The 15,712-nt window shown below is 42.4% G+C and overlaps 1 protein-coding gene across 3 annotated transcripts in view; it reads left to right on the top strand.

Moving 5' to 3' along the window:
- Positions 1 to 15,201, top strand: part of LOC105992693 (chromosome unknown open reading frame, human C10orf11) — a 1,076,746-nt gene extending 1,061,545 nt beyond the window's left edge. For 2 of the 3 annotated variants that reach the window (XM_013025699.1, XM_013025703.1), the window contains one exon: positions 13,331 to 13,487. In XM_013025699.1, the coding sequence (XP_012881153.1) occupies positions 13,331 to 13,410 (80 nt within the window). In that variant the 3' untranslated portion in view covers positions 13,411 to 13,487. Of the gene's footprint in view, positions 1 to 13,330 lie in introns of all 3 variants that reach the window. The other variant, XM_013025704.1, reaches the window with a different exon arrangement.
- The last annotated feature ends 511 nt before the right edge of the window (positions 15,202 to 15,712 follow it).

Genomic DNA, 15,712 nt, shown 5'->3' on the forward strand with positions numbered 1-15,712 from the left:
TTTCTTCCCTATCTATTTAAAGTAGTTTTTAATATCATAGCATTGTTAGAGATTTACCAAAAGTGACAACATCTTCTTAGACTCTTGAGCGTCCCCTAGGAGGGGTCACATGGGTCTCAGGGCAGATGACAATTTACCAGTCCTCCAGCATCCCAGAACACTGCGGACAGCAGTCACTATATAATCTAAAGCAGTTGCTTCTGTCTTGCCCATCCCTTCCACTATGAGTCTTTCGTCTCCTGAATCAACTACTTGGTGCTCAGGGAGTGTAATATCCACAGCCTTGGCCCTCAATTACCTTAATGGCTTATAATGAGATTTTGGCCAAATCGCAGGTAGCAGGTTATTACTTCCTGCTCAGCGTGGGCAATGTCTATGCTGTTAATTTGTGTTGCTGAGTGTGGCTTGGAGCCGGGCATCAAACTGTCAGACCCAGATGTATTCTATTAGGTGGGAGGCTCAAACTGGCCCATGGGCAATTTCTTTTTTCAATATAGAGGCATGTTAATTCACCACAGGGTGAATCCTGAGAAATCCAAGCTGGCCAAATAAAAGGGGTAATACCCAAGTCCTCTAAGTAACATATTCCAGGGACAGATAACACCTGGTACCACCCACCGTCAGCAACGTCTGTCTGACTGAGGCCATTCTATTAGTAGGCAAAAAGTATATCCCTCTTAATATCACTGGAGAGTCTCTGCTGCCTTCATTAGCTTTTAATGAGCCTAACCCTAATAAAGGCCCTTATGCACTTCTACTACTTACTATGTCTTTATTCTGGGCAAAAAAGTATAGAAATTCAGGTTTTTATAAACTTCCTTGGGCTATTCTTTACCTAGAATTTCTTCCATTAACATATTCATATGTGTGTATACCCACACATGTGCACACACACATACACACACACACACACACACACAAGAAAAAGCAGCTTAAAGGATAGGTAGTTGAAAGCCAGGAAATAATAAACATATTTTTGGCATATGGTAGTAGAATTTACTATTGCCCAAGAATTATGTTGTGCGTTCTGAAATGCAGACTTTTGAATACTTCCTTTGTAATACAAACTTCTTTCAATTAAATCACATATCAGCAGATTTGTTTTGGAGATGCAATTTAAAGGGTCCTGGAATTAGGAAAGATTCTGGCAATATCAGCACAGGAAAAAATTTATTTGGATTGTAAGGAAGGGCAGGTGGAGGTTGGACCAAAGTGTCCAAAAGGGAGCCCTTCTTCCAGTCTTTACTGGGTTTGCATACGACAAACCCACTGTGACTGGGCTTGCTTAATTGTATTTGAAAAGGCCCTCCCTCTCCTCATCTTGAAGAATTAAAAATTTTTTTAAAGCAACTTGTCTTTATTTTCAGTAAGTCTCCTGAGAGATTTCAGGCCGAGGAACCAGACAGAATGGTGGGTGTTTCCCCTCTTTTGGTGTGAGCTTTCTAATAGGAACAGATCTGAAACCCAAAAGCAAATTTCTGTTTGAGAGCAGAGCCAGAATTCCCCTTCCATGTCTGCAGGAGGACCCTCAACTGCTCAGCTTTGTTCCTGTGAGACATTCTCAGCTTTGAGGGACTCTGAAGACTTTTTGGGATAAGTGTCCCCTCACCCTCTCTCTTCATAAATCATGGTTTGCTGGTTCAGGTCTACCCCTAAAATTTGCTTTCCTCCTGTTAATGTCACCTCCTGCACATCACTTAAATTTCAGCTTTCTTTTTTTTGCTTTTGTTTTAAAGAACTGAGTATTATTTTTTTGTTTTGTTTTGTTGTGTTAGAGCTGAAAACTCTGGGACTTGTACGGGCCACACTAGGCAAGAACTCTACCACTGAGCAGTATTGTCAGACCTCAATCAGTACTCCCTTTTTAGGTACATTTTGTTTCTTGACTCCTCTGGGGAAGAAAATAACACATTTACCAAAGCTCAATACAATAGGACCCTCAATTGACCAGCATTAGTTTAAAATCTCTGAATTTGAACAGTTTTTATTTTACAAGAATAAAAAGTAGATTGTGTGTGATGGCTCATGCCTGTAGTTTCAAGCTACTTATGAGGCAGAGATCAGAAGGATTGCTGGCAGGCAAAAAGTTAACAACCTCAGGTCCATCAACAAACCAGGCATTATGGTACCCACCAATGGTTCTAGCTACCAACAGGCATAACTTTGGGCCTGTGGCAGGCTCTGGGTAAGAACAAATGACCCTATTTGAAAAAGTAAACCTAAAATAAATAAGTAGAACTTCAGGCATGCCTAGCAAGTGTGTGTGCAAACCCCAGTACTGCATACAAATACAACAACAAAACTAATGTCAAGGAATTTTCCATTGACAAAGTTTTGAAAAAAGGATGCTTTTAGTGTTTCTGAAAGCCCCAACTCAGACCACTAAATCAGAACCTGGAGATGGGACATGCCCATTTGTGTTTCTACAAGTCTTCCTGGTGATTTGGGTACATGGACAAGTCAGAAACCTCTGTCCAGATGAGTCCAAGCAATTCATTAACTTGTCCATGAGTGTGTGATAAATACTACAGAAGGAGAATCCAGCCTAACAAAACCTAATAAAGGATTGAGTACCTACTAAGTCCCAGGATTCACAGTGCATGTGTGGCGAGCTGCTGATGGTAAACCTGCAGTCCACAGGAACAGAAGCTTCTAAATCCTTAAGAAATGCTTAATCCACAGTCTCACAGTCCAGCCAAGCTTCCTGACTATGTCCTCTTCACTTGAAAACACCACTCAGGTGTGGTCCTTATGAATCACCTAGAAATTAATTTTGATTTTTAGGTACTGTTGTATGGGTGAGAGAAAACTCAACAACTTTCTAGTTAACTGAGTGAGATAGTTAAGTAGGGTCTGACCAGTCACCTGACTTGCACTGAGGGCAAATAAAGGAAGAGTCCCCAGCTCTGCTTTCCCCTGCCCAGGTCTTCTGCAACTGTTACTTTGTTTGTTTACCTTCTTCCTGGGTCAAATCTAATCATTAATTTTTCATCCTATTAAATTTTATTTCTAACAACCCTTTCCTGGAATGTCATTTTTTTCTTCTCTTTTAAAGCAATGACAGTTTTGAAATCTCTGGAAATAGCGTTTTCTCTAAAAAGGAAGTGGTCATTTGATCTATGTGTCAGAGAATGGTAGGGACTCAAAGATCAGAAGCACTTTAAATTATTATTCAGTACTCTGAGAGGGAAGACAGTGGTTGGGGTGGTTTCAGTCAAGGTGGGCGTGCCGATTCTCATTTTTATTGTATTGTTTTTGACAATCGGCTAGTGGCTATTCCATGCCCTTTGGTGGCATTTTCTTTTGAGGATTTCCATGGCCAAACGATCTTTTGCCTAAGAAATGGGAGACATCTATCTTTATTAGTTTGAATGCTTCTTCACATTTACACAAGTGATACGCAAAACTCTCCAAACCCTCAGCCTAGAAGATTAATTAGAACAATTGGTGGTAAAGAAAATCAGTCCCTGAAATTGAGGCAGAAGAAATCCAAAAGTATGGAAGGGACTCTGGTAGACATGTTCTCATAGAGCCTTTAGCCAGGATTGAGTAAACATGACATATTGATCATTATAGAACCTATAATTGGTGACCAGAAGCACAGTGTGGATTTAATGGTTCTCCCTGAATAGTTGCCATCAGCATTTATTTATTTTAAAGAAAGCCTCTAGTCTTTCCTAAATTCATGCTGCCCTCTAGTGGCTCCTCTTCTCACTTCAGAAGTTAAAGGAGAAAAGATAAAGGCAGAAATAAAGGGAAAGTGGAGGGATGGGGGGTTCATTTCTTTTCTCTCTCTCTCTCTCTCTCTCTCTCTCTCTCTCTCTCTCTTTCCTGTCTGAAACACTCTCTGAGAAAGTAATGTGCAGCCCTCCCTCTTGACCACTGTCTGCTTTGAGTGACAGACTGGTTTATAGCACATCCATCAGTGGACTGCACTTCATGAATCTTAGCTGATTTGCATCCCATCTCTGCACGCACTTTGGAATATAGCCCATCACAAATCCATTATGGCCCCTTAAACTACAGACATGGGGAAGAGGAAAATATGTTCACTCCACCTGGCTCTCATTTCCCTCTGCATAAAAGTAGGTAAGAATGAACCTAGGTCTCATTTGTGATCTTTGAACTTTTTAAAAAGAGGTCTGTTATCTGTGAACAGGATTTAAAAAAAACTATATTGAAAAATAAGTTATAAAAACAAAGCTTCCATTCCTATGATCCAGAGATATTTCTAGACTGGAAAGGAAGTCATGTGGGTATCTAGTAGTCTTAAAGAAAACAATTGAAACTACCTTTTCTAACTCTGTATATGAAGGACTTTACATAAAATGATAAATCTTTCCATTTTGTCCCACTTCAAGAATTCTCTGAAACGGTGAAAGAAGGAGAATTAACATAGTGTATATTAGTGTAAAATAACCTTATAGCTGAATATAAGTAAACTATGGTTTAGAATATCAAGATTACACACTACTTCTGGCCTCATTTTTAATTGGAACCAAAATCTAACCTGAGAATAAGGAAAAATGCACTTGAATCATTAACATTTATGAATTTTGAGGGGAGGAGAATGAGAAGGCAGTACTTACTATGAAATTTATTATCTGTAATCTCTAGTGTTTTCCTGTTTGATTAGAATGCATCTGGAGGTAACAGCCATTCACACTGGTGATGTTCCAAACAAGGATGCAGTAAGCAGCTGAGGTACTTTCTTCAATGCCTGTCTAACTTCCACTGCCCCCAGGACTCATTTTTTAAAAAAGGACTCATAGCCTCATACCTGCTAGGCAGGTAACCTGCCACTCGAGTCACACCTCCAGTTCTGTTTTGCTTTGGTTATTTTGGAAATCCAGTCTTACTTTCTGCCTGGGAAACAGCATTTTCTGTTGAGATGTGATCTCAAAACAAACAAACAAACAGAAGAAACATTTCACCCCTCAAGCTAGCCTCAAAGCACAATCCTTCTAATCCCAGCCTCCTGAGTAGGTAGGATGACAGAATTTACAAAATAATAATAATAATAATAAGTAAAAAAACATTGACATTTGTACAAAAGCATGTTGACTATTTCCTCTCTAGGTTTCATATAATGGAACTATCATCTGTCAGGTAGGTTTTAGTCTGTAGGCCCAATGCTTCCTTGATGTGGACAGGACTTTGCATGGCCCTGTCAGGTCTGGCTAGTACCACAGCACCTGCTACTTGGACCTAAGGTCCAGGGACTCAGCAACAGTGGAGCAGGGAACTAAGCTACCCAGTGGTGCAAGAATTTCTTGAATTGGGACTTGCATTACCATTTTCTACTAGAAGATTATGTGAGACAATTCTTGCCTTGAGTTTGTTCTTTCTCTCCTTCCTTTCCCACCCCCTTTGCTTCTTGTACAATGACAACCCTTATTTCAGCTGCTCTGGGAGCCCAGAGTGTATCGTCCACAGGTTTGAGTTTATCACATGACAACTTGTCTACCCACGCTCATCACCGTTTATCCAGCCTCCATGATCCAGGAGGCCTGTGTCCTCACTCTGGCTGCCCATCGCCAAGATAGGTCCCTGATTTTCCCTCCTTGCAAACACAGGGTGACGCCTGACAAGACCCAGCATCTGTCTGAGCAGGCTAATAATCTCTCCTCAGGAGTTACTGCAAGGCTCTGAGCGTTGGAAAAAGGATCCATTTGGGGGCTTTCTTTTGTGATAGGGATGCATTCTAGCCTTGAATAGGAGGCAAACTGGGATTTTAGGATTTGAGGTTTGTGGGGGAGAGGTTTACGGTACTTATACAGGATGTCATCATGACATCCCTCCATTCGAATCCTATCATGCACCCAAAGCAGTCACTTTGGGGTGTATTCTCTTTATGCTAAGAAGTGAATAAACATTATAAATTCATGATAAACATTGTGGGTAGAAATAATCAGCCTGAAGGAATAGTGACAGCAACTGAACTTGAACATAATACAATTTATTAGGGAGCAAAAACATGGACCCAAGATGTGTATCTTAAGTATACTAAAAATGCTCACAAATTCATAAGGAGGATTAGTGTGGGTAAAAATAACAAAATAAAACTGAAACGAAGTAAAGTGCCACACAATAAAATGTGCTGACTAAATTTTAACAAGACGGCTCAAGACTTCCTATGACAAAGATTCAATGTGCCACAACTCTACCTCAGAAAATGCACTTTCAAAATCTGGATGAGTGCTGAGGCCATGGGCCAAGTGCTTGTCCAGCAAGCCTAAAGTCCTGAGTTCAAACCCTAGTACTGCCAGCCCTCATAAAAAGATAAAATTAAGGACGAAAATTGTATAGATGGGAGTTTGCCATGAATAAAGTAAAATTTGCAGCCTTTAGTTCATTTCATCCCAGGGATGAACTAACTAGGGGGGACTCAAATATCAAATATCAGCTCATGCAGAGTGTGGGGTTCAGCTTAGCAGGGTAGAAATTCCCTCTTGTTCTCATGGCGCTGTTTTGTGTAATAATGGAGATGCAGGATTGCCTACTGTAGCAAGACCTGTGTGGCACCCCTTGCCAGCCCAAGATACAGCTGACAAACCGAGACAGTTGCTCTGTAGTTTAGAAAGGAAGGCTCCTCTTTTCCAGACCTTCACTACTGTCCCCTGGGTCAGGTGAATAGCCCCTGGTCCCCTCCGCCTGAGGCCTCCCAGCTAAGCCCACAGAGAGAGGAAAGACTTTGTCTCTTTTGCTCAAAAACTGTTCCCAAGCAACACCTTTAAGATTTTTTTTTAAGTCTTTTTTTTCCCAATTTGTCCTTAGTATGTAAGGAGCTTACATTGAAGGAGGGCCTTATGCCAAGAGCCTGTAATTCTGCAGCTCTGCTAAATCTCGCTCAGTACCCAGGGCGGGCAGGGCTGATAACACAGCCCAGAGCTGACTTCAGGGTGCTGCTCTAGCCCTTCCTCAAGACCAGAAAATGTGCTGTGTTTATTCAGGCTTGTGCTTTCTGGGGGAAATGTCCCTTTCCAGGTGATGTTTGTGGCTCTTAAGGCCAGATGATAACATTCACTGAGCTTTCTCCAGCCCAGCATTGGAATTGCTTTGTTTTGGAAAGGAGAGATAAACAAGTGTTCAGCATAAAAACACCAGCAGAATCCATGATGGGGACATGGCCTTCTAAAACTCTGCCCCATGCTTCAGTAAGACACATATGACCTGTATACATCTTTAAAATGTTGTTCCAAAGGCAAAGTTATGCCAGAGGATTAAAGTATTAACGTTCAATAATGGAAATCCCTAAAATCCTGTGAAAATATTATGCATCTATTCATTTGTTGGTATAAATCTAGTACACAGATACTTATTGGGTACCTCCTTTGTTTTGGTCCCTAACAGAAATGGAAAGAGAGGGAATATTCTAAGGGATTTTATATTTATGGATTTTCATAGTATGCCAGAGACCTTGTTCTAGAACCTTCCATCACAGACCAGAAAGGACCCTACTAATGCCTTCTCAATCACTGGGGTTTGCTTCCTTCCTTTCCTCTTACAGATTAGCAAGCTCTAGGTCCCCAGCCAGCATGTGATATTGATAAGCTCTTGTCAATACCTGGCTATACTTAAACATTCATGATGATAGTATTTAAAATGAAGACCAAACCAAATGAGAATCAGATTGATAATTTCTCTTTGTTGCAAATACGAATTGATTGGTTCCACCTGCACTCACTTATCAAATGCATCTTCATATTTGTATTGGCAGAGTGCTGGCTCTAACAGGCTTTCATTTTGTTGCAAGAGACTAGAGTTCATGTCAAAGTGAACAAAATGTGGGACAGTTAGTGGGCATTATGTCCCCCTGCAACTATGAGACAAGTGGCTGAAAAGTTAGTGGAAACCCTTTCTCTGGAGATTTCTAGCTCTTACATGGATCCATGCTAAACAGTGATTTCAAGACCTGACTTAGTCCAGAGCAAATTGTGATCCATTTACCACTGGGCCCAGCATCTTTATCTTCAAAGCATTTACTAAATTGCTCCTGCATGTAATTCTATGCAGGAGCCCGAGATCTGAAGAAAAGGGCTAGCAATGAAGCTGTGGCTCAAGTGGTAGAGCACTAGCCTTGAGCACCAAAGCTTAGGGACAGTGTCTAGGCCCTGCCTCTCCCCATTCCAACAGGCACACACAAAAAAACTGGCCAGGCACTGGTGGCTCATGCCTGTAATCCTAGCTACTCAGGAGGTTGAGACCCGAGGACAATGGTTTGAAGCCAATCTGAGCAGGAATCTTATCTCCAATTCCCAACCAAAGAGCCAGAAGTAGCCCTGTGGCTCAAGTGGTAGAGCACAAGCCTTGAGCACAAAAGCTAAGGGACAACACCCAAGCCTGTGGTTCAAGCTTCAGTAATGACATAAAAATAAATAAAATTACTAAATCACCTACTTCATAATTAAAGTGGAAACTATTAAAGACAAACAGTCCAGCATGGATCAAAGGATGGGTATCTGGTTACATCAAGGCTGGATTTTAAAACAGCTTACCCATCCCCTATTAAATAGACAATAGCCACACAGAGGGGTGGGTGACATGAGGACATCATGGAGGCCAGGCTGCACTCATACAGGGTCCACAAAAATTCCCTTGCTGTGGCCACTGAGAGCTTCCTCCTACTCCTAGCTACATCCTGGAACCGCCCTCCCACCAGCCAGCCCGCCAACACTACCTTGCATCCAAGAGAAGAGGCTGAGATTCTCACCCGTTAGGCAGCCCCAAGGCCATAACTTACCATGCGTAATTAGAACATCCATTCCAGAGGGGGGGAACATTGAAAAGATAAAGGGCCTCTTTAAAACAGATTCTTCCCAATACATTTTTTTCATAATTATAGCTTTAAGAGCTTATGGTGATGGGAAAGCTGGCTACTTAAGAAAAATTAGGAGTCTCATTTGGCAGGAGAAGATTCCCCAGGGGACGGCACGCTGTCATTTTTCAGGGCCCCAGCAAAGAAAGCTCCACACAAGACATCAGCACGTCTGCCTGATACATGGTAAGCCCGCTTCACTTATTATGGCCAAAGCCAGATATTTTAATTAAAAACACTACATCTGCCATTAAATGGATTGTTCCCCCTCCAGTTGTGAGGAGATACAAACAAGTGAATGCAAGGCAGATGTGCGCACAAAAACATGGCCTACTGAGTCACAACCAGTGGTTCCCGAGATCCCCTCCCTGGGCAAACACTCCTTGCAAACAAACCCCATTCCCTCTGTGATTTTCACAAGTCTGGCAGTTGTCATGGAGGAGGAAGACAGCAGGGAAAGCAGCCCATAATACCACCTCCCTTAATTTATGGACAGAGCCTATTATTTCACAGATAACCCTCATGATAAATAAAAAAGTCTACAGCCATCCACAGGACTCTGCTGCCTGGCTTGTTTGCCTTTTGCCCCTTGTTTGTTTTCTTATTTATTTTTGAGCGCAAAAGTAACATCCTGGGAGTAATCGTATTGCCAATGAGCGCACTCATAGGTAGGAGCCTCAGGAGAGGCGCAGTTGGCTTCATTTAAGCCGTAGATGGCTCCAGTGCAAAAGAAGTTCAGCCAATTTCCAGTGTCACTAGCCAAAGTACCTTTCTTCCCAGGCTAGTGCTAGCAGCTGGGTTTCATTTTTGCCTACCAGGCGATCCTTACCACTGAGTGCCTCCCCTTTATGGATTTTATTCAAGGTGACAGCTCTTCACACAGTGGCCCTCACCTCAGGTCACCAGGCTATCATTGGAGGACGAGGGAGTGCCTTCCTGTGGAGTCCAAACGTAAATCGACTGAAGTTATCTTAAGGCCTTGACCCCACTATTCTTACAGAGGAAGGGGGTGCTGGGAACTTCTCAGCTGCAGTGAGTTGTAGAGAGGAAGGCGGAGAGATAGAAAGTTGTGGTTCTACAGGAACAGGAGGAGAAGACCTGCCTGATGGGGAGTGGTGTCAGCTTGAGTTAGAGAGGAAGGCAGTGTTACAGTGTCCTTGGCATAATATGGCACTGGTATCTCTTGTCAGTATCTCTGTTTTCTGTCACTACACACAATCCTGGGCCTGTCTCTAGTCCTGACAGTGTCTTTTCAGATCGGGTTATTGCCAGCCCAGAGACCAACTCAGCTCCCCAGCACACAGCCCCTTTGTTTGAAGTCTGCCCTTCTGTCATTAATGCACTTGATGTCTATTTAAATCTGACAGTGAGTGCGGTATCTCTTTTCCCGTCAAGAGATCATTGACAATATTAATACCTCATGTCCTTGCCTCATTTTCCAAGCACTGACACCCAGCCACAGTCTCTTGCATCCATCAAACAGCCCTCTCTCACCAGGATGTCTATAAACATTCTTGCTTCTGAGCCCAAAGAAACAGGGCAGGACATAAAAAGGACTTTTATCAATGCCAACCAGAAAGAAGGTCTGGGAATGTGGCTCAGAGCACATCCCAGCTCACATTCCAGCAGTTCTGTTCCCATCTGGGAAAAATCCAGAGTGGAAGTTCACCATGGAGAGAGGGGAGAGAAAAGAAATTTCATGTGTGGATGCATGGAGAGTTTACTGGAGAAGAGTGTGGCCATGATGGGGGAGGGGCTACTGTGCACACGCACGCACGCACGCATGCACACACACACCTGCCTGTTATACTTTTGCTCAAGAGAAAGACTATTTACAATATCCATAACTCTTCATAAAAATCATAATGCTAACGATGCATTGTACTCATAAGTTGATATGTTGAATTGAAACTTCTTTGTAAAACTACTTAAAGACAATAAAAAAATTTAATTCATTTTAGCCTGTTGCCTTAAAATGAAATCAGTGCTCTCTGGCCCCATCTTTCTGGACTATTGAGCATTTCTTTAGATCAGTTAGATGTAAGGCAGCCCCCCTGCAAATGTTCCCACTCCCGTGAGGTATTCCTACCCAGGCCCATAGAGATTGCCATAGCCTGACCAGCTCAGACCCCTAGAATCCTGGCATATTAGCACAATACCAAACAACACATAATGTAGCACAATAAAGGGACCAGCTCAAGTGCCAAGAGCTAAGAGAATAACTTAAGCTTTGAGAACGTCTCAGTGAGGTTTCATCCAAGCTCAGTATTTCCAGGCAGCAGACCAACATTAAAAACCAGAAACGGGATAAGAAGCCAAGGGTAAAGCAAGAACACTTGGGAAGAATGATCCATGGGAAAGTTGTTTGTGGGAACACGCAGGAAGTACCGAGAACCCACCATGCCACCATGTCACCCCATCCCTCTTCCAGCCCTAAAATGTCCTGAGACATCCCCCCCCCCGCAACATCCAAATTTGTCCCAAGCTAGGGAACATCTGTCCTGTACTTCTTAAAAGGTTTAATGAGTCACTTGAATCTTTCAAGAACAAAGCTGAGAGCTCTGTAATAGAGAAGCATCTCTTTTATAGTCACAAAAATATTTACAACTCACAAAGTCAGAGGGGAAGGCCCTGGCTAATTTCAAGTCTAATTTGTCTCAGATTAATGAAGAATTGTGTTATGGTGCTTGTTGACTTTACACTACCCCCCTTCCCCACCTCACCCCCTCAAAAAACATGCATATATGCAACTGTTTTCATAGGCAGGTTTGTGGCTCATGAATTTCTCTGTTCTGGGCATCTCCTTTGGGTTTTTTTCCCCCCTAGTTGTGAACATTTCAGAGGTCTCATTAGTGCTGAGACAACTGTGCGTGACAGTATTTTGTTAGATCTTCTAAATGGAGGTAGCTTTTTTTCTTCGAAAAAGAAAAGGTGACAAAAGCAAAATGAAGTTATACATATTTTCTTAGAAAATTTTGATTTTCTTTTCCTTAATCATCTCACAAGATTTCACCAGAACCATGGCAGGTGATTTCTTGTTGAGTATTTAGAATTTTAAAAAAAATGAGTTGATTTAAAAGTTTGACCCTAATCTAGGAGGTGCTTACACCATTAAGAATCACAAAAGTGACAAACAGCACATGTTTACTTGCATATGTGGAAGCTAGATCTAAAATGCAAGGCATATACAGGGCTCTGTGCATTTACTTACAAACAGTAAAGGATGGTATAATGGTATACTTGGGGTGTGTGTGTGTGTGTATGTGGAATCCAAAGGCATGATTCCAGAACAGCTAAAGTACTGTTTATCAAAATGAATACCAAGAAGTAGAAACATTTTTTGGGGAGTGGTACAGGAATGGAGGAAGGGTGAACGCATGCAGTCATTATATTTAACGTACATTGTGTGAACAAAGAAACCACGGATGGGGGGAAGAAGGGTGGCATTCACCGAGAAGCCTTGTAACTCATAACCTGATTTATGGACTTGTCACCCCTTTACACAACTACTTAATAATAAACATGCAAAAAAATCATAAAAGCTCTTTTTAAATGAGAGGAAAGTTAAGCGAAATGAACCCCAAGATAAGGACACAAGTGTTTTTTTCTTTCTTGCTATTGTTTCTAATGTATTTCTAATAGACTGTGTGATTTTTTTGTTTCTTTGTATGTTCCTCCCCCCACGGTATAACCCCTGTTTTCACTGTATTTGATGTTGGTGCCTTGCATCTTGTATATACACTTTTCTTGCTTAAATAGGGATACAGGTTGACCAATTGTAACAATGAGATGCACAAGACAGTATGTTGAAAAACGAACTTTACAATTTAGGCGGGGGGTGGGGTAGGGGTGAGGGTGGGGGAGGGAGGGCCACCCTGGTGGAGGGTGAGGAGTGTAGTTGTGGAGGTGGGAGGGAAGGGATGATGGGGGAAAACAAAGGAGGAGGTAACAATGCTTGATAGGAAATGTACTCATTACCTTGCTCATATAATTGTAACCCCTCTGTACAGTATTTTTACAATAAAAATGTATAAAAATAAATAAATGAGAGGAAAGCTTTCTGCAGACAAATGACATAAAGCCAAACTGAAGATACAAGTCCAATGTATCAAAGCAGGACAAGTGCTCTCCGGAAGCTCTGTAAGAGGAGGGCTTCTGGTGTCAGAAGCTCTTGTTTCATTCATACGTGCTTGATACCCTCCAGGCTCTACAAGATTCTCTCTAGGAGTTAAGAAGGTCCACTCACAACTTCAACAAAACACTCACACTCTGGGAAGATGATTCTACATCTTTTATTTGGGACGGAGACATCTTTGATTCTGGAGCAAAGGAGCTAAACAAGACTGAGTTTCTGAATTCAAGTCCTAGTAACTGTACACACACACACACACACACACACACACACACAGATGTAGAGTCGTTGTCTTTTGCCCCCACTGGATCTGTTTTACAGCACCTACATTTCAGCAATACACTGACTGTGCCACCTGTAACAATGTTTCTCTTTTCCAGGTGTCCTGGGCAAGTACCGCTATGTTTATTATGGGAAGAACTCAGAGGGCAACAGGTTTATCCGTGATGACCAGCTGTGAAGCCCAGTTCTGTAAGCCTCAGCCCCTATCATGAAAATTAAGGGGAAAGCAAAAATAAAGGAAGAGCTAAAGAAAAACAACAGTCCACATTGCATCTCTGTGGGAAGGCTACAATTTCAGCTTTCTATACCTTGTGCTGACTTTGCCAGGCCTGTCAAGATCATCCTGCTGCTTTAGACTGAGTGGTCACAGAGAGATTGACATGATTGCCCTTAAGCAGGGCTCATCCACTGGGGTGACAGACAGCGTCGTCTAAGCACCGGGGCTGACAGCATGAACACCATGATCGATTGCCTGGTCCCTCCACTGCTTACAGGAGAGCAGAGGTCACACCTGGGGCCTTACTGGGCATGCTCAGTGACTCCAGCCTTGTGAAGGGGCGAGCAGGGGGGCTGCCTGCAGCTAGCCTGACTGAGCCAGGATTCCTCTGCTGTCCCTGTGCTGTGGGTTTATTTTTAGTGGGATGGCCAGAGTATAAAGGAAGGACACTTTCCCAAGGTCCCCTTCTGCACATGCACCAGTCTCCTCCATCCTTCAGTATTTTGATGCTTTGTAGATTTACAGAGAAAAGAAGGGGTAACTTCCCAACTAGCTCATACATTTATGGCTGGCTTCGTGTTTTTACAATCCCCACTGTAGACTCACTTCACCTAAATCCCTCCCTGCAAAAGCCCAGGCATTATCCTCTTCGATCCACTTCCAAATCTACCTGCCCTGAACACGATGCGGGGCAAGCTGCCTCTCACGACTCAGGATTTGGTTTGCACCATGCAACCTTACTCAGTGTTAAAGCACACACCCTTGCCTGCTCTGCCTATAGCCACAGTTACACTTGGGGGTGGCTTATTTGGGTGCAATTTTCAAGTAGTGAGGTGACGAAAGATAGAGTGCGAGGGCTCTGGAGGTTGAAGCACAAAATGAAGCCTGTAGAAAATACCCATCCAATCAAATCCAAATTTCCTCTTTCTTCTCCGGACCTCTCAGAAATCAGATCCATAGCTTCCAAAACATTGGTACATCATTTTCTTTGGATTTTTAGCACAAACATCACCAAAAAAAGACTACTACACCCTCGCACTAGTTGCGTGACTCTCACTGCATTTAACTTAACTGGTGCACAAAGCAAGTCTCTCTGCAAGATATTTGAAAGGCTGTGTGCTTGCCTTTAACACAAAGCATCTATCTGTTTGTGTCATGAGTCCTGTATTTAGGCCAGGTGTTCATTGTTCTGGGTTGCCTAGAATTAGGACTGCCAAGCCTGAAGAAATTCCCTTCAAGAACAGTTAAGGGAATGGCCAGAAACTGGTTGTTGTCAAAGTCTGTGAGCACTCTGCACACCTGAGCTACTTGGAGCCAGGTCCCACAGCCTCTAGCCTACTCAGTCAGCACGACCCTGAATGACATCTATCAGGGCTGCCAGGAGTTCCATGCACAGGTCCTGCAACCTCCATTAATCAGCTCTTCAGACACATTCACATTAAAATCCTCAAAACCACTAATAATCAGGGATTATCCAACAGTGTCCATCTCTCCAACCCACTCACAACGAGAGTGGATACCTGTGCAGTATTTCACCGACAAAAATCAGCTCTAGGATAATGCTTGAAATTAGCTGTGTCAGGACCCACCCTGGCTCTTTGTTGGGAAGTTTCAGTGCCTGTTTTGTCCGTGGCATCTAATAGGCAGCAGAGCTCAGCACAAGGGCAGCTAGACCAGGCCGATGTCATATCCAATCTAGCGGCCCATATATCCTTGTCTTTATAAAAGGCTTTAACCCTGCCTCAAACAATAAAAAAGCACTTGTGAACTGACCACAGGATTTTTCCATCTTTATTTTTCTTTCTTGTTTACTTTTCTTAATGTCAAATCCATTTGTATCGTGTGAAGGAATGTCTCTCTCAATATGAGCTTTGAAAACAAAAAAAATATGCATACATATTTGGAGCAAGTTATTGACTGCATTGTTTGCCTCTCTTTGGCTTGTTTATCTGCTTCCACAATGGTATAATAAGTTTAATGAAGATTAGCTTTAATTATAATTCACGTAAAGGCCATCACAGTGGTATATTCATCTTATTGATAAAATTAGAGTGAGTTTGGATTCTCTTAAGCAAGGATAATGATAATGAATTATTGCTGGGTTGTTTACAACTCCACTGTTTGTTAAGCAAGATCTGCCATAAAACAGACACTTTTGTCGGAATTGGCGGGCAGGAAGCCAGGTCTCAGGTTTATCTTAAATCTGTAGGAATTTCACAAATCTAGGAAAATAGAAGATAATACATTCAGTTGGAGCTGAGGC

The sequence above is a fragment of the Dipodomys ordii genome, unplaced genomic scaffold (genome assembly GCF_000151885.1).
Source record: "Dipodomys ordii isolate 6190 unplaced genomic scaffold, Dord_2.0 Scaffold86, whole genome shotgun sequence".
NCBI classification, from domain to species: Eukaryota; Metazoa; Chordata; class Mammalia; order Rodentia; family Heteromyidae; genus Dipodomys; species Dipodomys ordii.